The following is a 24,182-nucleotide window of genomic DNA, read 5'->3' as shown; positions in this document are numbered from 1 at the left end:
AGCCCCGGACGCCAATGGAGGCTCCAGGTCCAGCAGCAGTCTACCTCGCAAAGCCCTCCCCCTACTTATCCGGGGCGGGGGCGCCGAGCCAAGCCCGGAAGCTGCCCCGTCTGCCTCCCCGCTCCATAAAAGAGAGCCGGGGGGCCCGGTTGCTGCTGCTGCTGCTGCTACTGCTGCGAGGGCGGCCCTGCTTCCTCCATGGGCGCTCGCTTGGCTCATTCCCCGCTCGCCGCCTCGGCGCTCGACTTCTCCGCCTGGCCGCCCGGCTGAGCGCTTCCGCCTCCGCAGGCGCCGCAGTGGCGAGCCGAGCGCATGGATCGCGGGCGGGAGGAGGAGGAGGAGGAGGAGGCGGCGGCATGATGGCGGCGGCGGGAGCGGCGAGCTCGTCGGCCTCCGCCTCTTCTTCCTCGGGCCTGGCCGGCGGGCGAGCGCCGCGGCGGACGGCGGGGAACCGGCTCTCGGGGCTGCTGAACGCCGAGGAGGAGGACGAGTTCTACCAGACCACCTACGGGGGCTTCACCGAGGTCCGCGGCCAGGGAGGACCGCGGGGGGCGGGGCCAGGAGGAAAGGGGCGGGGCTCGCGCGGGATTGGCTGGAATAAAGGAAGAGGGGCGGGGTTAACACTTCTTCCAGGACGCGCGTCCCCAACCGGTCGCCCCCGGGCCGGCCTTGATTCGCGGACCCATCCTCCCCATTTCGGTTCCAGGGCGGGAAGGATGGGCTTTTTTTGTGAGAGATCTGCAGCCTTTCCCATCTCGGGAGATGCGGGGCTGCCACATCCACCCTCCTGGCAGATGGGGAGGGGATGGGCTTTGTAGTCCAACGGCATCGCCTGGAAGGATGGGACGCGGGAGTCTGAAATCTTTCGGCAGGAATCGGGCGACGATGAGTACAAAGGGGACCAGTCGGACAGCGAGGACGAAGTGGACTCCGACTTCGACATCGACGAAGGGGACGAGCCCAGCAGCGACCAGGACGACTCGGTGCCCAAGAGGAAGAGGAGGGTGGTCACCAAGGCCTACAAGGTGAGACCCTCATAGGGCGGCAGCAGTGTCTGGCCAGCCCCGGCCCCAAAGCAGCCCCTTTTCAGTCAGAGTACAGCTGGAAGGGACCCTGGAGGTCTTCTAGCCCAACCTGCTGCGTGAACAGGACAGCCTATGCCATTGCAGACAAGTGGCTGTTCAGCCTCTTCTTAAAAACCTCCAGCGATGTTGAATTGTACTCACTCGGGAAATTCCTCCTCATTTCTAGGTTGGTTCCTTCCTTGATTGGTTTGCACCCGTTGCTTCTTGCCCTGCCTTCTGGTGCTTTGGAGAACAGCTTGACTCCCTCTTCTTTGGGGCAGCCCTGAGATATCAGAACAAGGCTATCACCCCCCCATTCCTTCTTTCCTCCAGACTGGCCAAGCCCACTTCCTGCAACCGTCCTTCGTATGTTTTTGTCCCTGGGCCCTTCCTCGTCTTAGTTGCTCTTCTTTCTGATGCTGCCCAGGAAGAGAGAAGGCTGTTCTCTCCAGGCCCCCAAAGGCTTTCTCACCCGCTTAGTGACGTGCCACTGAGTGAGCCTGAACCTTTTGCAGGAACCCATCAAAAGCCTGAGGCTGAAGAAGCCCGATGTCCCGGCCAGCAGCTCGCAGAAGACCAGAGAGGACAGATCGGCACCTGCAGAACTGGAAGACACAGTGGACAGTGAGTATCCCCCTGGAGGGGGCAGCTGGGCGGGGGGGGGAGGGGCTGTCAGGCGCTTCCTTCTCTCCCGAGCCTGGCCTGAAGCTCCCTTGCTCGCCCTCCTCCTCCTCCCTCCACCCTGCAGGCCGGAAATACATGCGCCAGTCGACCACCGAGCACACCCGCCAGACGTTTCTGCGCCTCCAGGAGCGCCAGGTGCAGTCTAGGCGCAAGAAGGGGGAGGACCCAGCTACGACCGCCCCTGACCCAGGAAGAGCTCCTGAGGGAGGCCAAGATCACCGAGGAGCTCAACCTGCGCTCTCTGGGTAAGCCGGGAGGGGGGCAGTTCGCTTGCAAAAAGCAGCTAGTCCCCATCGAGAAAGGCAGAAGCTGTCTTCAAATACCTCTCAACTATTGGCCTGTTCCGAGGGGTTTTAGTCTGCATCCCCGTTATATTTTATGGAATGTGTTGGTCGGCGTGATGAACGCTGTTGGTCTCTGGGACAAATGGAGCAGAAATAATCCATTTTGGAAAGAGAGAAATGCCTCTATTCTCGCCTGCGTTCCCGGCTTAATCCGGGTTTAAAAAGCGGGAAGGATTCCAGGATTTTGGGCCAGAGGTTTGCTGCATGGGGGGGAGGGAGGTCAAAGGTGGGAGGCCCTCCTCGCCGCTGCCGCTGAGCCCCTCCCTGACTCTTGCAGAGACGTACGAACGCTTGGAAGCGGATAAGAAGAGGCAGGTGCAAAAGAAGCGGAAATGCACAGGGCCCACCATCCGCTACTATTCGGGCACGATGCCCCTCATCTCTGACCTGGGATACAAGGAGGAGAACGTGGACGTGGAGGGGTAAGTGCCCCCTCCCCTTGGCCTGCTGGGCAGGGGGCAGAGAGCAGCAGCTTGGCCCGGGACCTAAACACTCGCTTAGCCACAGAAATTTGGGGCTGAGTGGCAGCCGTCAGTCAAGGATTATCTCCACCACGATGGCATTTAGGACTCTTTGGCTGCCTTGGCGGGTCCTGCCCCAAAGGCCATTTCACAGCCCAAGGAAAGCCGCTTCTGAGACGCCAGCCAGGAACCGATCTCCGCTCTCCTCCTCCGTCCCTTTTAGGTTAGAGCAGGAGGGTCTCCTGGAGACCCTCGGCCGCTGCGCCTGCCGCAAAATGCTCCCGCACCTTCATCACCTTCAGCGACGACGAGACCTTCAGGCGCGTCTTCCCCAGAGCCCCGCCCCCAAGCTCCCCGTCAAGGAGATCTGCCCCGTCAGCCACAAGACCGCCGTCTACCGCGACCCCGTCACCGACATCCCCTACTCCAACATCCGCTCCTTCAAGATCATCCGCGAGGCTTACAAGAAGTACATCACCGCCCACGGACTGCCCAGCGCGGGCGCCTCGGCGGCCCTGGCTGCTGGCTCCCCCATGCCCGACCCCGGCATCCGGCCCACCAGGCAGAAAATCATCATCAAGCAGAGCGTGCCAGCCCCCTGAAGCCCCTCCGTCTCTGCCACGGGTCGTTGGTGCTGGAGGAACCAAAATCGTGGAAGAGCAGCACGGACACCGTTTCTTGGCCTGTTTGGGGTCGTGCTTTCTAGGCAGTTTCTGGACCAGTTCAAGAGGGGACCACAGCTAAAAATAAAACACCCACACCCACCCACTGCATTTGCAATCTGTGGTGGAAACAGGAGCCAAAATGTTTCTTTTTTATTTCTGGTTTCTTCTTCTCTAATTTGCCATCCCAGAGTGAAAACAGGGCCCAAAATGTTTCTTTCTTCCTGTCTGTTTCTCTGGTTATCCAGATGGTGGAACGGCTCCTGAGCACAGGCAGAGCTTCTGGTCTGTCACCAACAAACCGGACATGAGCCACGATAGCTTTGTGCCAGCTAATTCGCAATTCCACAACAGGGCACTGATTCTTTCCTCGAACATCTCGTCAGGTTTTTGTTTCTGTTGTGACTTTCGGTTATTATTTATTTTCTGTCCTTTTTGTGTCCCGCCTGGGACGGTTGTTGAGAGCGGTTCCTTCACTCTGCTGGGAAATTCTGCCTCCCTCCAGTCTTGCAGGCCGCACAGAAAAGGGATTGCGTTGGAGGGAGGCCGGATCAGGGCAGGGGAAGCTGTAATCCCAGCCGTGGCTTGATCTTCATTTGCTAGTATCTCTTTTCTTAAAAAAATAAAATAAAATAAATACACAGCTTCATAGCAAGTCCTCATTTTTAATTAAACTGACACCGTCAAAGGTGGAACAGAATGGCTGGGCCGGTGTTCCTGGGCTGCCTTGGCCAGTTTTAGGAATATTTTCCTGAAGTTCAGACAGACAAAGTTCACATTTAGGTGCAAGCACAGAGATTTCGGGTCAGATCCTGAACAGGGAGGAGTTTCAAACTCTTTGAGATTTCCTCATTTGCTGCTCAAATCAGGTCAACGGAGGTTGATCTCCCAGTAATCCCATTGGCGAATGGAAGGACATAAACGTTTTATCCAAAATATTAATGGTAGAACTCGATTAGCTGGAATGGCAGCCTTGTTTCAACACTTCTTCGCTCACACGCCTGTGGGAAACAGCCCGGCCAGACAGTGTAGCCCTGTCCGTGACTGCAGGATGCCTCGCAGAACCTCCAAGGTCAGGGGCACTGTATCTGTGAAAAGTAAAGGCAGACTGCGAGCGAGGGCCGTTGTGTCCCAGTCCTGCCTGCAGTTTTCCTGGGAGCCTCTCCGGGCCCATGGAGGAGGAAAGGTACTGATTTAGACGGGAGCTGTTTCAATCCCTGGGATGGGATTTGCTGAGGCTTTGCGATCAGTGGAGACTCCAGGTTCAGGGGCAATTTACCCCTATCATCCCTTGGGAGCAGGATGATGGTTGGTTAAATTTGCCTTTTTTCTTCGTTTGATTGACCTCCATGGGAATAGGGGTGCAAATGAAAGCAAGCAAAGATTCTTAACCCCTTTACAACCATGGATAGAAGAGAGGGAGGGAGGAGAAAGAGGGAAAGAAGGGGGGGAAGGAAGGAAGGAAGGAAGAAGGAAAGAAAGAGGAGGAAGGAGAGAAGGGAGGAAAAAGGGAGAGGAGGGAAGGCAGCCTCTCCACGCCCCCACTCCACGGCCCGGCCATTCCCCCCCGTGGCCACTGGAGGCCGGCGGGGCTCCGCGGGGCGGCTGCGGAGTGATTGATAAGCGAGCCTGCCGGGCGAGTCCTGCTCGGGCGGCCCCCCCCCCCCTCCGCCCTTCTGCCAGGCTAAAATAAAAAAGCGCTGAGCTCACCCTTCCCTCGGCCGCCTCGCCATTGGCCGCCCGCGGGGTGCACAGCGGCGGGGCCAGGCAGAGGCTGCCGCTGACCAAGGTAAGCATCCGGCGCCCTCCCGCCGCTTCTGGCTCCCCGGCGCACCTGGGCGCACCTGGGCAGGGCGGGCGGGGCTCCTCCGGCTGCGGCAGGCTCGCTCCCGCGGGGCGAAGGTCCCAGGCCGGCGGGGCTCCGGCTGAGACGGGGAGACCCGGGGCGCCACCCTCTCCCCGCGGCTTCCCCGGGGCCCAATTCAGCACCAAGGCTGCCTTGCGAGTCGGAAGGGAGGGACGTAAACAAGCTTCCCTTTGATCCCGGCTTGGCGTCGCCGCTACCTGGCCACACCCGTGATGGAGGGCGGGGGGGGGGGGGGGCTATCCAGGCCAGGAGGGTCCTCTGGTGCCAAAGATTTGGGGAAGGGCGGGGGGCGGCGGGGGACAGAGGGAATGACTTCTGAGAGTTTTGCTTTGAGCTGGTTTAGCCTCGGAGAGAAAAGGTCCAGAAGGGAGTTTATTTGGGGACGAGACCCCCGGAGGAGGGGGCGAAACAGGGGTCTGCAATTCAGGAACAAGGCTGCCTCTGAGCTGCACAGAAGAAGCCCCCTCCCTCCCCCATTAAGAAAAGAGTCTGTCTTGAGGCTAAAAGCATCCAAAGGGATTGATAAGGTGAATTTCCTCCAAAATGGCACCAATAAAACCAACCCCTCCAAATCTTCCAGAAGTCCTTGAAATGTCAAACGGGACAAATGCAGGTTTTCCTCCCTAAAAGTTGGTGTGTGTGTGTGTGTGTGCAGAAACTAGGAACCTTCAGCGAACCAGGTGTCATCCTGGTTGGGGATTTCCTCCCCTCCATGGCCAGAGAAAAAGGGGGATCCAGTCCCACCGGCTTCTCGTAGGTCATCAGCGGCCAAGGCAGAAGTTCAACCCTTCAGCTCGGATTTCTACCTGCTGGCCGCAATGAAGTGTGAAGAAAAGGGGAGGGGTGGAAGGCCTGAGCGGGACATTTGCTAAACTCATTTCTCTAATGGCAAATCCACTCGCTGGGTGGGTGGGTGGGTTCTCCCCCCGCTCCTAGCCTATCCCCAAAAGTTGTGTAGATTCCACTCTTTAGGATCAACTGAACAACTGATCCCTTAGTTGCAGTAGGAATTGACTGATTAACAACTAGCCCACACGCAAAGAAATGGTTTCTGACTTCACCACTCAGAATAAAGTATAAAGAGTTGGAAAAGTCGTGAAGGTGCCTAGAAAAACGGGGGAGGGGGCTGTCCAGCTGTGGTTCATCCTCTCCTGCCTGTGGTGGCCACCACCTCAAATCTGGCCACAGCACGGGGGTGGGGGAGAGACTTCATTCGGACAGCTTAGATTTCCATGCGCAGGAGTTCTGGCTAACATGACAGCCATCGCGGCTCTCATCTTACATTTCTCAAGACATAAAAGGAGGCCTGGGGGGGGGGCGTAAAGCGGGTGGGAGCAGAGTCAGCTGGTCCCATAGCTCATTCAACACTCTCTTCTCCTTCCTCCCCACCATCGGCAGCTGGCCAACCCAAAGGGCCAAGACCCTTTCCAGCCAGTTCAGCGCTGCTAAGGGCGTCTTCCATTGATCCTCGAAAGAACGAGCGGATCTGCAAAGGGAGGCGTCCAACGCCAGGCTCCTCCAGCTGTCCCCCAAATAGCAGGAGGCACAGTTGGCGAGGTTAGGACGATAGAGCATTCCCACCGTCATGAGGCAGGGAGTCCTGCTGACCCCTCCACTAATAGTGCCCCCTGTGGCTCCGTAAGTAGGTTTGTGGCGCGTTCTTTGGGCTTCCCGTAAGCTGTAGCTCTTCCCCCGGCCTGGCTGGCTTTCCTCGCAGGGGAGACCCTCCGCCAACTGCTTCTTGGCCACGCTCACCATGACAACTTCCTACCGACAAGAGCTGGAGAAATACCGAGATATCGATGAAGACAAGCTCCTGAAGGAACTCTCCCCGGAGGAGCTGGACCAGCTGGACCTGGAGCTGCAGGAAATGGATCCAGAAGTGAGATGAGGGGGGGCTGCAGGGGGAGGGGGGGGACAGGGAAGAGGGGAGGGATTCTGGCAAACTCTGGATTCCCTTCTCAAACTCTCCGAATCGAAGGGCTCACAGACGGCCTAGGAGCCTCTTCTGTTGAGGGATCGGGAAGCCGGGAGTCCTGCCCAAAATAGCAAAAATGTGCCATCTTTTGGGAACAACAAGAAAATTGCGACTTACTTAGTTGTGGCAAGATGGGGGAGCAATCAATGGTATCCATAAAATAAATTCATTTGTTCACTCGGCCCATTTTGATGGTTGCCCAAGTCAGACACACACAGGGGACTCCAGGCAGCTTAAAAGATTAACGACCCCCAAACCCATCATCCTTTTCCTCCCCCCCAGGTGGTCCTGCCCCCCTTTTACGCACTGTGCAGGCTCCTGTGCCAGGGGGACACCAGGGTGCCCCCCCCTCCCCGCAGAGGGGCCCAATGCTCCTGGTGGGGTTTTCACAGGGCGTGGAAGGAGGAGGTTTCGCTATGGCCATCCCTGGCACCCCGGTTTCTGCTCTGCTTCCCAGAACATGATGCTCCCGGCTGGGCTCCGGCAACGGGACCAGACAAAGAAAGACCCCACAGGCCCCCTGGACCGAGGCGCCCTGATGCAGCACCTGGAGAAGCAGGCGATAGAGGCGAAGGAGCGGGAAGACCTGGTGCCCTTTACGGGGGAGAAGAAAGGTAAGCTGCCCACCTGGGCTCCACTGTCCATGCCAGCAAGGCTTTGATGGAGTCTGGGGTCCCTCCTTTCCTCCCCAGGGGGTTTCAGGACCCTGAGGGAGCAGTGGGGAGCCAGCCCCGACCAAAGCAGAAAAACCAAGGAGGAGATTTTACTGCATCCAAAACTAAGATTTCCCTGAAAATTCCCCGTCCTTTTCACTTCTTCTGTTTCCCGGATTCACTGTTTACCAGTAAAGGAGAATGTTTATAGCTCAAGGTTGAAATGAGGGGTCCCTGCTGGATTGCTTTCTTGCAGACGTTTCATGTCCCAACTGGGTAACAACATCAGGGCTAGGTGGGGTTTGCTGCCAATGCTCCTTCTAGCACTGATGCCGTTACCTGGTTGGGTCATGAAACGTCTGCAAGAAAACAACCAAGAGCCCCAAGGACCCCTCATTAGCTGCTTAAAAAGAAAATTAGTTCCCCACCCAATCTGAGCCTCTCCGCAAACTTTCTCACCTCTTTCTCAAACTGTCACCCGGATGCAAGTCACGGAAACGTTCAATATTCGTCTTCCCTGCTCCTGGGGGCTCAGAAAGGACGTTGGTTTCAAGGAGGCTGGGTGGGCTCCATGCTGGTTGTCCCCGCATTTAGGCCAAAGACCCCTCGTCTTCTTTCTCCCTCCCATAACTGAATCGCCCAACATCTGACGGCTATTAATAAATCTGGAACTTCCCCCTCTGCGTCCCAATTGCCGGCGTGAATGAAGGCCGTTTCAGGGACTCGTTCCAGGCAGCAGGACACGGATTGTCATTGAACTCTGGGAATCCCTGAAATGTTAATGTTCAGTGGAGAGGAAAAGCGAGGGGAGGGGATAATTTTGCAGAGCTGATGGATGGGAAGGGAGGGGGAGGGAGGGAGAGGGGAGAGGGGAATAGGGAAGGAAGGGAAGGAAGGGAAGGAAGGGAAGGAAGGAAGGAAGGAAGGAAGGAAGGAAGGAAGGAAGGAAGGAAGGAAGGAAGGAAGGAAGGAAGGAAGGAAGGAAGGAAGGAAGGAAGGAAGGAAAAGGGAGGGAGGGAGGGAAGAATAAGGAGGGAGGGAGGAAGGAAGGAAATAAAGAAAAGATAGGGAAGGAGGGAGGAAGGAAAAGGGAAGGGAGGAAGGGAATTTTGAGAGCTCTAGCTGCTTATAAAGGAGGCTGCCTGTTGGAGCCCTGCAGGAGTCCCCCACCGCGCTACATCGGACTTCGGTGTCTTGGCATCCTCCTTCCTCCTCCGTTCCTCACCCTTTTCTGCCTCTCCCTCCGCAGGGAAGCCCTTCGTCCCCAAAGTCCCCAAGAAAGAAGTCATCAAAGAAGAGGACGTCATCCTGGAGCCGGAACTGGAGGAAGCCTTGGCCAACGCCACCGACGCCGAAATGTGCGACATCGCAGGTAAGAAGCAGCTGACGGGGGCCAAAGAGTGAGCCGCATCCAAGGCCCCCCCCCCGTGGAGCCTCCCTATCCAGGAGCAGTTGGCTGCAAACCCCCTTGGCTGCTGCTGTTGTGGGCAGGCCCCCAATCCCACTTAGGATCAATGCACGAAAAAAGCGGCACGGTTTGTTTTGGGGGTGGGTGCAGCTCCTTCGAAGCCCCGCAAACCCCGCAGGAGACCGATCCCTCCACCTCACGCAGAGGAGAGACCTCGCCTGGCCCCGCCAGTGGCAGGAGGGAGGCGGGTCAGCGGCCTGCCCCACATCGACACTCAGCGAGGCGTAAGCCGATAGGGCCGCAGCCTTTCTCCTTTTAGTCCCTGCCTGGAGCTCCGCCAGCCGTCTCTCGCCTGCTCCAATTGAGAAACTGAGCGAGGCCAGGTTTGGACTAAGCCAACGATTTGTGCAGCAAACCGGGTTATTTTTTCTAACCCGGATCCAGCTGGGGTTCTCGGCCTTCTGCTTCCTTGCAGCCATCCTGGGCATGTACACCCTGATGAGCAACAAGCAATATTACGACGCCATCTGCAGCGGCAACATCAGCAACACGGAAGGCATCAACAGTGAGTGGGCAGGGTTGGGCTTCAGGGAAGAGGAACCGCTGAGGTGGGGAGCCCCTGCCCCGCCAGGTTTCTAGTCCTCATGACAAGCCACACCTTCCCCTGCCTCGGCTGCAGGGGTGAAAGACACCGAGAAGTGGGGAATTAAGGTGTTGTTACAGGGCATATTTAAAAACAGTTTGGGCAGGTAGAGAGGATTTGATTCCCTGCCGGCGGAGGGGCTCCCAGGAGGCTCAAAGATGCCCCTGCCCAATTTGACTGAATCCCCCCCACCACACACGTTCAGCCCGGGGACAACAAACTGTCTCGCTTGGCTGAACACTGTCTCGTCCACTACACAGCTCATCGTCCCCTGCCAAGGGAAAGAACCACCCTGGGGGGGGGGGGGTCTTCAGGCCAGGGGCTTCCATTTTGCCTGTTGGCCAAAGATCAAGACTTGAGGGTGACGTCAAGAGGTGAGAAGAGGTTCAGGTAGTCCTCCCCCCCCATCCTCTTCTGCGCAGGTGTGGTCCAGCCGGACAAGTACAAGCCGGTCCCGGATGAGCCCCCCAACCCCACCAATGCCGAAGAAACCCTGGCGAAAGTCCGAAGCAACGACAGAGACCTGGAAGAGGTGAACCTGAATAACATCCAGGTGAGTGCCAAACCCCCCCAAGAGGACCCCGCGGTGAACTGACCAGGGAGACGTGGACCGGTCCTATCCTGGGGTTATCCTCTTCTTAGTCCTCGGGTTACGGCCCTTTGTCGAACAATTCCAAGTTAGGACAGCCTTGCGAACAGTGACTTCATGGCCTGTGCTCACGCTTAATAGCCGCTGCTCCTCGGCGGTTATTGGAGCACAATTCGAGGCGCTTGGCACCGTCTCGCCTTTACGACCGGTTGCAGCGTCTTGCGATCACGGGAGCACGATTTGTGACCTTTGGGGGAGCTGGACTCCCTTAATGACTGCTTTAAAAATGGCTGTGAGTCTGAGGCGGCCATGTGGGGGAACACAGAGGTTGTCGCCCCCCCCCATCCCACCTGCAGAGGCGGCCAGAGGGGGGGGGGAAAGGACCCTCCAAGGGGTCCCCTCTACACAGACGGCCGTCCCCCCTCTTTTCCCGCCCAGGACATCCCCATCCAGACCCTGAAGGAAATCTGCGAAGCGATGAAAGCAAACACCCACGTCAAGCAGCTCAGCTTAGTGGCCACCAGAAGCAACGATCCAGTGGCCCACGTAAGCCCCCAAGATCCTCCCCAGGGGACCGGCACCCAGAGGCCGTGGAGGGTGGCTGCCCTTGGGGTTCCCCTCCCCCAGGTGATGCTCTCCCCTGACCCCTTTTTTCTATCTAGGCGGTGGCCGAGATGCTGAAGGAGAACAAGAGCCTCCAGTCGCTCAACATCGAGTCCAACTTCATCACCAGCGCAGGGATGATGGAGGTCATCAAAGCCATGAAGGAAAACAGCACCTTGGCCGAACTGAAGGTGGACAACCAGGTGAGGGGCCCCCAACTTTAAGCTGGATGGACTACAACTCCCAGAATTCCCCAGCCAGCTTCCTGGCTGGGGAATTCTGGGAGTTGAAGTCCACCCAGCTTAAAGTTGACAAGGTTAAGAAGTTTGACACCATCAAGACAGACTTTGCGATCCTGCATTTCCCCAACTGGGGAACAATTAAACTTTAGACACGCCACCTGACGCTACTTCCCCTCCCTCCCGCAGCGCCAGCGGCTGGGTGACTCGGTGGAGATGGAGATGGCTGCCATGCTGGAGAAGTGCACCTCCATCACGCGGTTCGGGTACCACTTCACGCAGCAGGGCCCCAGGGCCCGAGCCTCCATTGCCATCACCAGGAACAACGAGCTGCGTAGGTTGGCCGAGAGTGCGGAGGGAGAGAGAAAGAGAGAGAAGGAGCAATGGGGTGCAAGGAAGGAAGGAAAGAGACGGGGAAGTGGGGGAGAGGAAAGGATGAGAAAGGGAAGGGAAGGATGAGAAAGGGAAGGAAGGATGAAAAAGGGAAGGGAAGAAGGAAGAGGGGGAGGGAAGGATGAAAAAGGGAAGGGAAGAAGGAAGAGTGAAGGGAAGGATGAGAAATGGAAGGGAAGGATGAAAAAGGGAAGGAAAGGATGAGAAAGGGAAGGAAGGATGAAAAAGGGAAGGGAAGAAGGAAGAGGGGGAGGGAAGAGAAGGATGAAAAAGGGAAGGATAAGAAAGGGAAGGAAAGGGAGAGAGGGAGGAAGAGCGAGATGGATGGGCTGGATAAGCTGGGGAGAGGTCTTGCCAGCTATCTTCTCGCTTTTCATCTCTTTTTCCTTTTGCAGGACGCAAACAGAAGAAGACATAAATTGGCGGCTCCATCATCCCGGAAGCGGCTTCCATGGCTCAGGCACCTCCTTCCCTCCCTCCCCATGGCTACAACTCCAAAGCAGCCCAAGAGTGATTCTGGGGCTCACGAGCCCAACTTAGGTTTTTTTCTCCTCCGAGCCCCCCCGCCTTTTAAATACCTCTGTAAATAAAGAGATCTGAACGATGCTGCCCGCCTCCTTCCCTCCCGAGGGATGTAGGGCCTTCCTTCCCAACGGGCTTCGTTTGCCGCTGCGGCGCTTGAGATCTTCCCGAGACGGAAGCCATTTTTTAAAAAAAGATTAAGGCTCTTGATTACAGCTGGTCCTCCAGCCCAAAATATAACTTCACATGGTCACTAGATGAATTGCTTTAAGTCAAGGACTACCTGTACTTGGTACGCAGGCTCGGGGACCCTGGTGGTGTCTTTGCCTTAAATAAAGGGGCCTGGGGTCTTGGGAATTGGGGGGGGGAGAGGGAGGGAGGAGGGGGCTTGGTTCTCCTGCCTACAGTAAAGGCAGCTGAGACAAAAAAGGATTATTGAACATCTGAGCACTCGGGACATGGATCCCTTCCCTGGGGTCAAGAGAACGCTCAAAGATTTGGGGAAGGTAAGACCTACCTAGGCAACCTGGGATGGGGGGAAGGGAAATAAGAAACAAGGGGAGGGGGAGGGATGAACAGGACCCAAGCAGCACTTTGGGCAAATCACCTTGGTTTTCCTCTCGGCTGGCTTGGCTTTTCGTGGCCCGGGACCGCCGTCCCGGCCTGAAACCAGAGACGACCAAAGCCGGCCGCTGTCCGAAGAAGCTGCCATGGGGGAGAATTATCCCAAGCAGGTGTTGCTGGCTGCCACCACCACCACCCCCCAGCCTGTCCTTGAGACACGGCAGGCGAAATGGGAGAACCAGAGGGTCAGGTTGCAAGGACCCTGAAATGGCTTCCTTGGGGGGAGGAGGAGGAGGAGGAGGAGTCCCGGGTCTCCAAAATTCCCAAGGAGGGTGCATAATCCTTGCCTGCAGGGAGCATGCAAGAAACAGCATCTACCAGGTAAAGAAAGGAAGGAAGAAAATATAATCATTTAAAACGGCTCCTGATTATAAGCGCTGAGCAGAAAAACAAAGGGGAATTTGAACTGTCTCCAGATTCTCAGACCTAAACCTCTCGGATGACGAATTGAAGAGAGTTTGGTCTTTTTTAGTTCCCCAGATAGAAAACCAGGTTCCCGTCTTCGCTGTTCTGAAGGCAGCGCGACGTAAATAAGAGCCAGCAGCCAAGTCCCTGAGGAAGAAGCTCTTGATTCGTCCAGCTGAACAGCAGCAGCTCCCTTAAATTCTGTTTTTATTCAGATGTCCTCGTGGCTTTTTCTCTCCAGCCGCCGCCTTGTCCAGAAACTGCCCAACGAACTTAAGGAAGGCGTTGTTGGAAACTAAATGCAAACGGCAGCCGAAGAGGAATTAACCCTGAACAATCGTACCACCAAAAGACAACACACAAAGGTGGCAAAAGGTTGCTTCCAACGCCCAGGGTCTGGGCCAAAAGTGCATTTAATTTAATTCCAGGTTTCCGGGTCTTCCTGGCACTCTTCCAAGGCATGGCCAGGGGAGGGTGGGGGGCTTTCTGTCCGCCATCAGGATGGGGGCAGCATTGGGGGCTCCTCCTCATCCGTATCGAACTCCGCATTCTCGTCTTTGACCCATTTGCCAGACCCGTCCTGGATCCACCCCGAACTGTGAGAAAAGGAAGGAAATTTGGCTGAAGGAAGGAGACTCCAGACTAGTATAAGCAGCCCCTCACCCAGGGTCTCTTCTCTGGAGTTACCTTTTCAGCTTCAGGTAATGCTCCAAAGTGCGTCGCTTCTCCGGATCGTTGGGCTCAGGTGATTTCCGTGTCTTGCGCCCCTTTCCTTGACGGGCAAACTTCTTCTCTCGAGGCTTTGTGAGGAAGAAGGACTGTGAAAATGACTTAGCTTTGCTCGTGGGCGACATCCCTGTGGACAGCAAAGGCAGTTGGTTGTGCAGGTGGAGCCAACGGGGGCTTTGTTTATTGACTGATCATGAAGTTTATTTGCCCCCATCTGGTATCCAGAGACTCTGGGTGGCTATAGGGCAATAAGCCACGTTTAAGCCACCTTTCATGCACAATGCTGCTTCTTGGACCTAAACAAGATTCACGTCTTACATTCCCCCTTCCTGTCCTCGACACTTCCCTGGCTAACCCTCCTTTCCCAGGGTTAGGGTTTACGCTCCCTGCGAGGTGGGCCGCCATTCTCTGCGCATTCGGTGTCTGGGCTTACTGACAAGATCTCAAAACGGCTTCTGACCTCCTGCTCCACGTCTGCAGCTGGACAAACAGGCAGAGGGGCTCCCTTCCTCTTCGACCTGCCGCTCTTTGTCCACCGAGTCAGAACCGGAGGGCTTGGGCATCGCGGGGGTCTCGGCTGCTCTGAAGCTGGCACTCGGCCCGGAAGTGCTGGCACTGGCCTCGTTCCTGCACCAAATCAGAGACCCAGGCTTTCATATTAACTGACCTTCCTGGCAGAGAGAGCAGAGAACCAGCGGCTGGCCTTTTCCAGACGTGGGTCTCACCTTTTGGAGCGGCAGCAGCTGTTGTAAGGCACCGTTTTCAGCAAGGCATTCTGGGTAATCTTCCTCGTTTGGGCAAGCAAGGGGGCTGGGCCCTGAGCCGCCTAGGAAACAAAGCCAGAATCTGGAGGGGTTTTAATTTAACCTACTAAGTCAGGGGTCCCTAAACATGGCCCCTTTAAGACTGGTGGACTTCAACTCCCAGAATTCTCCAGCCAGCATAGCATAGCATAGCATAGCATAGCTGGCTGGAGAATTCTGGGAGTTGAAGTCCACCAGTCTTAAAGGGGCCATGTTTAGGGACCTCTGTGCTAAGTTCTCAGTGGCGATTCTAAGGCTCCCTCCACGCCAAGCATTTATTTCGGAATAAAGGACTTATTTTTTAAAGAAGTGCACCCTGTGGGAAAGAGCAGCGGATCAGAGCCCAGCAGGATCTACCTGGGTGCCATTTTCTTCCGCCTCCAGGTACGCCTGGTGATGACGCTTCTGAATTTCGTTCTCGAGAGAGACCTTCTTCCCGTAAAACCTCTGCAAACCTGCGATGGAGAGAGTGCCCCCCAAAAAGCCCCCATGCTCAGCAGCCGGACTTTTAAGCCATCTGGAGGAGGCAAAATCTCAGGGCCTCCGTCTTCCCCGTCTGTAAAATGGGATGAAGCTCTCCGACTCCGCGGCTTGTAAACACATGCAAGCCGATTTGGCGGAGAGCCTCACTGGGCTAGGTCTTTACGCTGGTTGCAGAGTGGAGGGGGGATGCTGAAATTAGCTGGAGGCCGGGGGGATCCTTACCGGCTAAGTGTTTCTTCCCAGAACGGTGAATGGTGAGCATGTCCAGAGTGTCGAAAACCGGCCTGTGGAAGCAGACGGTGCAGGAATACCTAGAAAAGGGAGGGAGGGAAGTGGGGACGGAGAGGAAGCCTTTGCAACCCCCCTCCAACCTCGAGCGCAGAGCAGGCTCAGGATCCGCACTTGGGGCCGAGCCCCCAAGCAAGACCTCACCTGCCATCGCGCAGCAGCAAAGCTTCGTCCTCGGGGATATAATTGGCCAGAAGCTCTGCCACCCTCCGTTTCTGGATAGGGAGCAAAGCAGGTGGAAGTCCAACAGGTCAGGTTGTTTGCAGAAGCATGGGGGAGGGGGGAGGAGAGGGAGGGGAGGAAGGGGGGATGAATGGAAGAGGGCGAGGCCCCCTTCTCTTAGCCCAGGCCCCCTCCCCCGGTAATGGTGGCTTTCCTGGATGCTGGACTACAACCCTCATCTTCTGGCTGCAATCCTCAGGAGCAATCTGCGCTGGCCTGCACTCTGCACATGCTCCGGCACCGCCTGGACATGGAGCAGCAAAGAGCTGCCAGCAAAGGACGGGGGACCCCGGGCAGAATGACCCCCAGCCATGCCCCCAGACGCCCCCTCCTCACCTTGAGCACCTGCAGCTGGCTGGGGTCGTCGCCCTCCCGCTTGAAGGACATGCTCCCCCAAAAAAAAAACCCCACCGCTGCCCCCGCCTGGCAGAGGCGAAGGCTTTTCTTCCCGGAGAGACGACCGGACTACATTTCCCAGCAGGCAGCGGGCTGGACGAGCCCTTCCCCGCTCCGCCAATCAGGACGCGCCTCCCGGCCGACGGCAGGGGGCGCGCCGGCCTTCTCTTTCTCTGCGGCCTGCAGGCGAAGGACTCCGTTTCCCGGCAGGCCCCGCGGGAAGTTTATGTTTATTTTATTTTATTTGGTTTGTCAATTGCTTCCAAGATAATAGGTAGAAGTAAAAACATAATTATGAATACATGGATAAAATATAAGAAAAATAAAAATAAAAAAAAGTTTGGTTGGCTTCGGCCGTTGCAGAAAAAAAGAGGTCGGAAATCCTGCAAAATCACCCATAATAATAATAATAATAAAAGATGGTGAAATTCTCTTTCAACGCTGCAAGGGGAAAAAGCTCCTCAATTGGGATGGATGAGGCCTTAACTGAAAAGAAAGGAGGACTACAGCCCCCATCCTCCTTTGCCAGGGGGGCAGCATGGGCCATGTAGTTTGTCCCGGGGGGGTGGCGGCTAAAAACTGGATCTTATTGGAGGGGAGGAGCCAGGACCACAAGGCCCAGCAGCCTTTGCGGCCGATCAGCTGGCCGAGAGGGCGGGGCCGAGAGGGTGTCGGGGGTCTCCGGTTCAACTGTCCGCCGGAGCAGCCTCGGGGGTCGCCATGGGGTCGCCCGCCCGCTCTTCGCCGGCCCTGGCCGGGGCGCCTGCTGAGATGCCCCGGAGGAGGGCGAGGGCGGCGGCGGCGGGCAGCGGGGCAGCAGCGTCCTTCCCTCCCTCCCTCCTCGGAGCCGGCCTGGCGGGATGGCCTCCTCCCCCTCCGGGCGGGGGTCTCCGGGGGCCGCCGGGCTGCTGCGGGGGAGCCGGGCGCGGTCCTACGGCAGCCTGGTCAGCTCGCCCGTGCGCGAACGGCGGCTGGAGCACCAGCTGCGCCCCGGGGACACTTTGCAGGGCCTGGCCGTCATGTACGGGGTGACGGTGAGCAAAGGGGGTGGGGCGGACACGGGCTGGGCGGGGGGGGGAAGGCGGCAGCCTCTGAGCATGCACAGAGTGCCTTTCCAGAAGGGGAGCCCGCCGGATCTGCAAGGGGCAGGCAGAGCCCCCTCTCCTCCCCCTTCTAAGATAGGCTGCCTCCTTATTGCAGCCGCCCGATCCTTCAAGGCCTCCCCAGCTGGGGGCTTCCACTTAGATCCCCAAATCTGCAAGCGTTTAGCCACAACTCCCATAAGCCACAGCACTAAAGCCTGTGCAGAACCTCTCCCAAAAACGTTGTCCCTCAGATCAGCCAACGGACACCCGGGAAATGCTCTTTGAACCCAACATTTGGCACAGGGAAGGCCAGTGGGCGTTGGGCCTGCCCTCTTGAGCAATGAGGACTAGCGCCTTGTTTTGCTCTCCTTCCCCGTTCCTTTTCCAGACGGAGCAGATCAAGAGGGCCAACCGGATGTACACCAACGACTCCATCTTCCTCAAAAAGACTCTATTGATCCCAGTGCCGACCAAGCCCAAGGCTTTGTCCAATGGACTGGACTTGGAGAAGGAGGAGGAGGAGGAGGAGGGAGGGGAGGCCCTCCGGCCCGAGTCGACCAAAAAGCAGAAGCAGCCCCGGAAGAACGGCTCTTCGGGGGGCTCCTGTCCCCAAACATGACCTCTCGGCTGCCGATTTCCTCTTCAAATTGGATTCCGAGATCCGACGATCCAAGCAAGCGGCCGCCAAGAAGCTGCGGGAAGGGGAGAGCGGGTGAGTGAGGGGTTGGAGGGATGGGGTATTGCAGGAGCAGAGATTAATGGGGGAGGGTCTACATGGAGGCAGTGCAGGCCCAGGCGGTTTGCATGGAGTGCTGCATTAGGTAGCTTGGTGCAAGTGAGCCAAGCTGCATTGGGGAATGAATCATTTGAGTCCTTTTCTTCTCTGGATGGAGGCAGAAGTGTGGAAGTGTCTGCTCGGGGGAAGAAAATCGTAGCTTTTTATTATGTTCGCTACCTAAAAAAGCAGTTAAGACCCAAGTCCGGCGTGGATGAGGCACCACCAGGTAATGCCAGGCCAGCAGAATATTATTAACGTTCCAGGCAGGAGATGTTTGTGAGACTCAACTTCCATTAAACATTGTCCAGGCCTCTGTGTGGGCCACCAGGGGGCGCCCTTGCTCTGAACGGCCTCCAGATTCTCTCAGAAAGTGGTGTGTGTGTGTGTCTGTGTGTTTGTGCTTTTTCAATTCTTACAAAAGACAGGTAACAAGGGTGGCAGAGGCTTAAAACCGCTGGTGCGGAAATGTCAACAGCTTCCTCTCTTTCCCTCCCAGCCCCACTTTGAATTTTCATTTTTATCTGATATATTTGGTCTAATTTCTAATTCCCGTCTCAAGAAGTGACTCTGGCCTTAGAAACAATGGAAAGAATCCAGACGTCGAATAAGGCTGCTAATGGATGCGGCTTGGCCTGGGGGTAGACTGCCCCTCGTTCTGGAGGCTCAGCGTCTGTTTCGCTCGAGTTCCTCCATTGCAGCGAAAGGAAGTTTTCTTGGAATGGCAGGCAAAGAAACGAGGCCAGGTGCTTGTCTCCCCTGGCACCCCCCGCGTCATCCCCCTCTCTCTCTCTCTCTCTCTCTCCCTTCCCCCCTGCAGGATTTTTGGGGAGGCAGCCGGGATGAGCCCCACGCCTTCCTCCTCCAGCTCCTACCAGGGTGAGCCTTCGCCCCGGGCCCAACAGCGGGCAGTCCTGGGGCCCGTACCCCTCACCCGGATCGCCCGTGCTGATGCTCTGCTCGACCAGGAGGACGAGATCTTCAAGCTCTGAGACCCCCAAAAAGGCCTCCGTTGGCATCACCCTGAAACCCCCCCGCTGTGGGGAAGAACAGATGCCACCTAAAATGGCCCCTGGAGCTGAGGGGCCCCACCTCCTCGCCTGCTCCGGTTTCAGTTCTGCTTCCCTTGGACACCCTGCCCTCCCCGGTGCCCCCCGCCAGCCAGCCAGGATGATGGGCACCCAAGTGGGTCCCTAGCTTTGTTGCCCCCCAATATTTATTGCCCCAACTGCTTCTTGGGGGAAGGAACGGTCCCACCCCTGTGCCTCCTCCCTCTGCCCCCCAGCTGTTTGGGTCCATCCTGAGCGTGCCGGAGGGCAGATTCCTGGGAAGGGCTGTGGAGTATGGGCCAGAGGGGAGGATACTGAATAGAGGCCCCCATCCCATCCCATCCCACCCCCCAAAAACCCTCCGTCTTTTGATTTTTCTCGGCTGGAATTGGTGGCCCCTGTCCTCTGATTAAAGAAATGCAGGTTTTGCCAATTGGGCGGTGTGGCTGTGTTGTCTGTGCTCGCCCGTCTGGACAGACAGTGACCCCCGAGAATGCCCTGGGGGTCTCCAGCAGCCCCAGGAATCCCTCCCCCCCCCCCCACCCCCAGAAAACACTTGAAAAACACTTGAAAAACCAAAATAAGTGTATTTTCAGATTTTGGGCTCCCTGAGACAAAAATTCCACGCTGGAGAAAAGTCCAAACACAGAGATAGGAAGGAGTGGGGGGGACGTGGTGGTGGGGGGAGGACATTCCTGAATTTCCCCCCACCCTGAAAACCAAGCTAGGAATCCATTTTGATAATTTCCAGCAGCTCAGAAAAGCCCCTCCCTCTTATTCCAGACAATTCCAGCCAAAGGGAAAGGAGGGGGGTCCCCTTGAGGGCACAAAGCAGGTCCAATTCTGAGATTCAATTCACCGCAGACGCTGTAACGGGCACCTTCCAAGCATTGCTTGCCGGGGGAAGCAAAAAGGAAGGAAAGCAATTTGACCACAATCCCCCTCCCCAATCCAAGATGTGAAACACCCCGGGCCCCCCCACATCCTCCGGCCAGAAGGAATTGTCCATCGAGTGGACCCCTTTCACATTCAGGGACCCTTCCAGTTGAAGAAGCCAAGCGCTTTCATCCCAAGCTTCTAGTCCTCACTGATCCATTGCAAACACAGCCTGCTGAGTCTTTAGGCCCAGGTCCGAAATCCCAGGCGTGGAACCAGTGGCCATGAGTTCCGTTGGCTGACCCAGAGACCCCCCTCCCCTCCCCCCATGGCTTGGGTGGGGAGGGCCGGTCACAGCTTCCCTTGGTCCATGAGCTGGTTGAGCCCCTGGCAGACCCTCTCCAGGTGGGGCTCGAAGGGACTCCCGGGGCTGTAGAGCCGGCCCAGCAGTTCGGCGTTGGCGAAGTGGTCGAAGACGTGGCGGATGCGCCCGTGGGACTTGGGGGTCAGGTGCTTCTCCACCAGCCGGATCAGCAGGTCCCGGCACTCCTCCAGCAGGCGGCCCAGCACGGCCTGCTCAAAGGTGAAGGCCACCTGGTGGAAGCTGACGGCCGTCATGGCTCCCTGGCGCAGCTTCTGCTTGAAGTCCTCGGCCACCGCCAGCTCGGCCTCGCTGAAGCGGCTGTTGCGGAAGAGGACGGAGACCTTGACCGCCACCTTCACCAGGTCCTTGATGACCTTCTGGGAGGCCGCCCGGTCCTGCGTGTGCTCCTTGGAGATGCGGTAGAGCTCGTCCAGCACGGCCCCGCTGGTCTCAATCGATGAACATGGTGATGGTGGACTTGCTGGCCATGCGGCTCAGCAGCTTCTTCTCCGCTTGCAGCGCCAGGTTGCGCGAGCTGAAGGCCTCCATCTCGCCTGGGGGGGGGGGAGAGAAGGAGCACCGGGGTGAGGATGGAGGGACGCAACTCCAGGCTCAGAATGGGGGGAGGGGGCTCCCCAGGAGACCCTCTGGAGCCAAGGAGACATTTCCAACCCAGTCAAACAAAGACGAGGAAACCTCACGACCTCATTATATTACTATTATTACTATTACTATTACTATTATTACTATTACTACTATTACTATTATTATTATTATTATTATTATTATTATTATTATTATTATTATTATTATTATTATTATTATTATTATTATTATTGGCAGCAGGAAACCAGCTTATTTTATTTTTTAGAAAAAATAAATCAGGTTTCTTTGCTGCCTCAGATCTGGTTTTTGACCTCGAGGGAGAGCCCGAAATGGATGCCAGGCTAAGTCAAATGTGGCTTTTTAAAACACACATTATTTTTTATATATGTATTTGCCAATTCCGCTGGTTTGCTTCGACTTCCTCTGTACACCAGGCAGTTCCCCTTCCGGCTTCCCCTCGGCTCTTTGTTCCTTTTCGCCCAGGGAACAGACCTGTGTGTCTCCAAAGCTTGCCCCCCGTCCTGCGTTGGCCCCAGAAAATGTTGCCCTGGTGGAAATATTGGGGAATAGGGGGGACCCTTTCCTCTCTCCGTATCCAAGGCTGGGTTTACCCCATGCAAGGAGTGGCTTTGATGAGCCTGCCTGCTTTTTTTTTTAAAGCAAAAAATATTTCCTGGCTCTTCCCCCCGCCCCCCAGGTGCCAAGTGGGCTTCCTGCTTTCAGCTGCATCCGGCAGCCTCTTCGGGTCTCCAAGCAGGGAGGCCCTTGGCCCTTAAATGCTGAAAAGGGCCAGGAAATGGAGACCCAGCCAGAGGTGGGGGGAGTAAAGCTTATGGGGGGAACAGCGATGCCACCCAGCCTGGTCTTCTCTGTTGCTCTTCCAGAGACTCCGGGAATCTCCTTTCTCTGCCTGGAAGGCTTGGAGGGGAAGGGTGCCTCTGGGCAGGTGCAGAGGACGGGTCCCCAAAGACCCTGGTCAGCGGCCAGCAGGCAGCCCTCTCCGAGAACCGAAGAAGAAGAAGCCAGAACGGAGGCGGAGGGGGCGCCTCCTCGCCTTCAAAGCGGCTGCACCCCCGCCGCCGCCACCACCGAGCGCCCCAAGTTGCGGTCCCTGGATGCTGGGGGCGGAGGGAGCTCGGCACGTGCCGCCCCGGGCCAGAAACCGAAGCCAACGTCGCACGCGCGCCCGGCATGCTGCTGGTCCCCTTGGAGGCGCGTCCCGGGAGGGAAGCGGGCGCAGGAATCCCTGAAGGGGAGGAAGGGGGTGCGGAAGGGGGGAGGCCCGCCCTGGGACGTCTGGAGGGGGGGCGGGAGGAAGGAGCGCGCTTTGCATATGCCCAGAGGCTCACCGAAGCCTCTCCCCGCCGCCTTCGGGCTTAGGGGAAGGAAGCGCATTTTCTGGCGCAAATCTTTCTAACCAAGACAAACGTCCCCAAGTGCCTTTCGCCATCCCGGGGTGACTCAGCGCTGGAGCCGGTTGCGACCCAGGGGGAGCCGAATGAAGCCCCCCCCGTCTTCCCCCAAGGAAAGGAAGAGGCTCCATCCCCTCCAGAAGCCCGCCCGGCCCCCACCCCCCAGCGCTCACTCACCGGAGCCCGCGGTTCTGCTGGCGCCTCCGAGCCGCCCCTGCCGGCTTTGCACCCCGAGGGCGGTGGAAGAGCCGCGGGAGGAAGGTCCCCGCTCGGGTCCCACCAAGACTTCCTCCCGCGGCGAGCCCGCCCCGTCAGCTGACCCGCCCGAGTGAAACTCGGCGCCCCCCCCGAGCGAGGAAGCCGACAGAAGCCGGCCAAGCTCCCGCCAGGCGCAAGACGGGCAAACTGGACGGTCCGCATATTTGGCGCGCGGCGTCACCACCCGGGTCCCCGCACCTCTGCCGCCGCTCTCTTCCCAGGAAGGTCTGGTTTCAGGCCTCCGTTAGCACATCTGGGCATCAGACCCGTGTCCGCGCCTTTCTCCTCCTGGCTGGAGGCGGTCGAGCCAGGTGGCGTTTCCCTCCAGGCCCGGAGCATCCACCCGCCTCCCTGGAAAGTGGGAGAGCTTTTCAAAGCCGTCCCGGGAAGGTCCAAAGTTGACCCCGGAGGGATGCCAGGGCTCAGGGATGCCAGGCACTTTCTGACTGCCAGTTGTGCCTGTGAAGGTCGTCTGGACGGGGTCTCTGCTTGTGGGGGGTGGGGTATAGGTGGGATTGACGTCACTAGAGGCAGGAAGGACAGAAGAAACAAAGTTTTTGAGCAGGGCTAGCGGTCCCTCCTTGCTAGTTTATAGTCCCCAAAACGCCACCAAGGAACATAGTTGTGCCCTCTTCACTTTGAAACCCTGATTGTGCAGCTTGGCTCGCTCACGGGAGCCACCCAAGGCTGTTTGAGTCTGAGGATGCCTATCCCTTCAGGTGGGGTTTTCAGGGTTTGCTTTACAACTGCGCCCAAGGAAGAGAAACCCCAGGACAGAGGGGTCTTTGAGTTGAATTTCCAGGACGGCATCATTTCCTCCCCTCCTGATTTTAACCCTCAGGCCTGATTGTGTGTGTGTCTGTGTGTGTGTGTCTGTGTGTGTGTGTCCCCCAAAGCAATCAGATCTGACCTGCTTCCAAAGAGGCTGAAACGGATCAGATGCTCGAGCGCTTCAGGACTCCTTGTCAGCAATGCGGTTTTTCGAAAAGCAACACAGCAGCAGAAAATCTGGCCCCTTCCCGGCCTGTTTCTCCTCTTCTCCTCTCGAACGTTCTTGATGGGGCAAGGAAAGGGAGGCAGGCAGAGGTTTCTCAAGGTGGGGCGGGAAAGCAGGCAAGGGCAAAATTAGGGGGGCCGTACACCCCCGTTGCACCCCCGTTCTCCCATCCCATTTACTTGGGGAGGGGGGGGCCTTCTGCCTGCCCAGGCTGGGGCTTTGGAGGGCTCCGCTTGCCAACTCAGCCTGAAACTTTGAAGCCGGAAGTTGAAAAGAGGAAGAGTGGAAGGAAACCACAACAGACAAAGGAAGTGAGTGCGGGGGCTTTGAGGAGAAAAGAGGGGGGGTGGGATTTTGCAAGAGGCAGCCTGCGCCATCATGATTACGATTCAGGCCTGTTTTTCAGTCCGACTGTTGGAACACAGAAACACACACACACACACACACACACCCGGGGAGAAAAATCTGCTTTTTTTTTTTTTTAAAACCAGCAACTGTTAAAAGCAAATGTTCAATATCGACACCCAGGTGCCCACGGTTGGGTTGGTTTCCTGCTTCCTGTTGGGGGGCAATTTAAGGGCTGCCCCAAAGGCAGAACCCTTCAACTGTAGAACGATACAAAAAACGAGAGAGAGAGAAGGGATCTGAGCAGCTTCCTAAGGTCTAGAAACTTGCCTTGCTTCTGTTAGATGAACATTCA

At 57.1% G+C, this 24,182-nt stretch overlaps 5 protein-coding genes across 6 annotated transcripts; 3 read left to right on the top strand and 2 right to left on the bottom strand.

The window, feature by feature from the left end:
* Positions 1–325: 325 nt before the first annotated feature.
* Positions 326–3,864, top strand: VPS72 (vacuolar protein sorting 72 homolog). The gene is given in 9 exon segments (XM_087943352.1): positions 326–524; positions 873–1,025; positions 1,580–1,688; positions 1,813–1,924; positions 1,926–1,993; positions 2,370–2,514; positions 2,777–2,800; positions 2,802–2,899; positions 2,902–3,864. Coding segments are annotated over 9 exon segments (1,131 nt in total). The 5' UTR covers positions 326–356; the 3' UTR covers positions 3,156–3,864.
* A 796-nt stretch (positions 3,865–4,660) lies between these two features.
* TMOD4 (tropomodulin 4) lies at positions 4,661–12,193 on the top strand. The gene is made up of 10 exons (XM_026685943.2): positions 4,661–5,004; positions 6,800–6,964; positions 7,518–7,674; positions 8,963–9,085; positions 9,597–9,686; positions 10,187–10,317; positions 10,792–10,899; positions 11,016–11,159; positions 11,385–11,529; positions 11,984–12,193. Exons 2-10 carry the CDS (start codon positions 6,839–6,841, stop codon positions 12,004–12,006), a joined length of 1,047 nt encoding a protein of 348 aa, XP_026541728.1. The 5' UTR covers positions 4,661–5,004; positions 6,800–6,838; the 3' UTR covers positions 12,007–12,193.
* A 1,322-nt stretch (positions 12,194–13,515) lies between these two features.
* On the bottom strand, positions 13,516–16,623 carry SCNM1 (sodium channel modifier 1). 2 transcript variants are annotated; one of them, XM_026685944.2, is made up of 8 exons: positions 16,001–16,623; positions 15,587–15,657; positions 15,377–15,465; positions 15,029–15,126; positions 14,594–14,694; positions 14,329–14,495; positions 13,827–13,995; positions 13,516–13,735 (listed from the first exon to the last, which is right to left on the bottom strand). In XM_026685944.2, exons 1-8 carry the CDS (start codon positions 16,049–16,051, stop codon positions 13,636–13,638), a joined length of 846 nt encoding a protein of 281 aa, XP_026541729.2. In that variant the 5' UTR covers positions 16,052–16,623; the 3' UTR covers positions 13,516–13,635. The 2 variants fall into 2 exon arrangements, with proteins under 2 accessions (XP_026541729.2, XP_087799476.1); XM_087943350.1 differs by having other exon boundaries at positions 13,827–13,941.
* Positions 16,624–16,739: 116 nt separating this feature from the next.
* LYSMD1 (LysM domain containing 1) lies at positions 16,740–19,055 on the top strand. The gene is given in 4 exon segments (XM_026685994.2): positions 16,740–17,094; positions 17,534–17,749; positions 17,751–17,857; positions 18,741–19,055. Coding segments are annotated over 4 exon segments (669 nt in total). The 5' UTR covers positions 16,740–16,920; the 3' UTR covers positions 18,913–19,055.
* Positions 19,056–20,056: 1,001 nt separating this feature from the next.
* TIPE2 (TNF alpha induced protein 8 like 2) lies at positions 20,057–23,524 on the bottom strand. The gene is given in 3 exon segments (XM_087943351.1): positions 20,057–20,661; positions 20,663–20,763; positions 23,396–23,524. Coding segments are annotated over 2 exon segments (561 nt in total). The 5' UTR covers positions 20,759–20,763; positions 23,396–23,524; the 3' UTR covers positions 20,057–20,196.
* Positions 23,525–24,182: the final 658 nt, after the last annotated feature.

This window comes from Notechis scutatus, chromosome 14 (genome assembly GCF_049901735.1).
Source record: "Notechis scutatus isolate UNSWTSFEM ecotype Mainland chromosome 14, rNotScu1.2, whole genome shotgun sequence".
Taxonomy (NCBI): domain Eukaryota; kingdom Metazoa; phylum Chordata; class Lepidosauria; order Squamata; family Elapidae; genus Notechis; species Notechis scutatus.
Note: the sequence above shows the minus strand (reverse complement) of the source record. Positions and strands in the feature narration are given on the sequence as shown.

Coding starts and splice junctions, on each gene's coding strand:
- TMOD4 (XM_026685943.2), top strand. CDS start 6,839: ATGACAACTTCCTACCGACAAGAGCTGGAGAAATACCGAGATATCGAT. Junction 10,318..10,791: donor TGAACCTGAATAACATCCAG/GTGAGTGCCAAA, acceptor TTTCCCGCCCAG/GACATCCCCATCCAGACCCT. Junction 11,160..11,384: donor AACTGAAGGTGGACAACCAG/GTGAGGGGCCCC, acceptor TCCCTCCCGCAG/CGCCAGCGGCTGGGTGACTC.
- SCNM1 (XM_026685944.2), bottom strand. CDS start 16,051: ATGTCCTTCAAGCGGGAGGGCGACGACCCCAGCCAGCTGCAGGTGCTC. Junction 15,658..16,000: donor GCCAGCTGCAGGTGCTCAAG/GTGAGGAGGGGG, acceptor CTCCCTATCCAG/AAACGGAGGGTGGCAGAGCT. Junction 15,127..15,376: donor TGGGAAGAAACACTTAGCCG/GTAAGGATCCCC, acceptor TCTCCATCGCAG/GTTTGCAGAGGTTTTACGGG.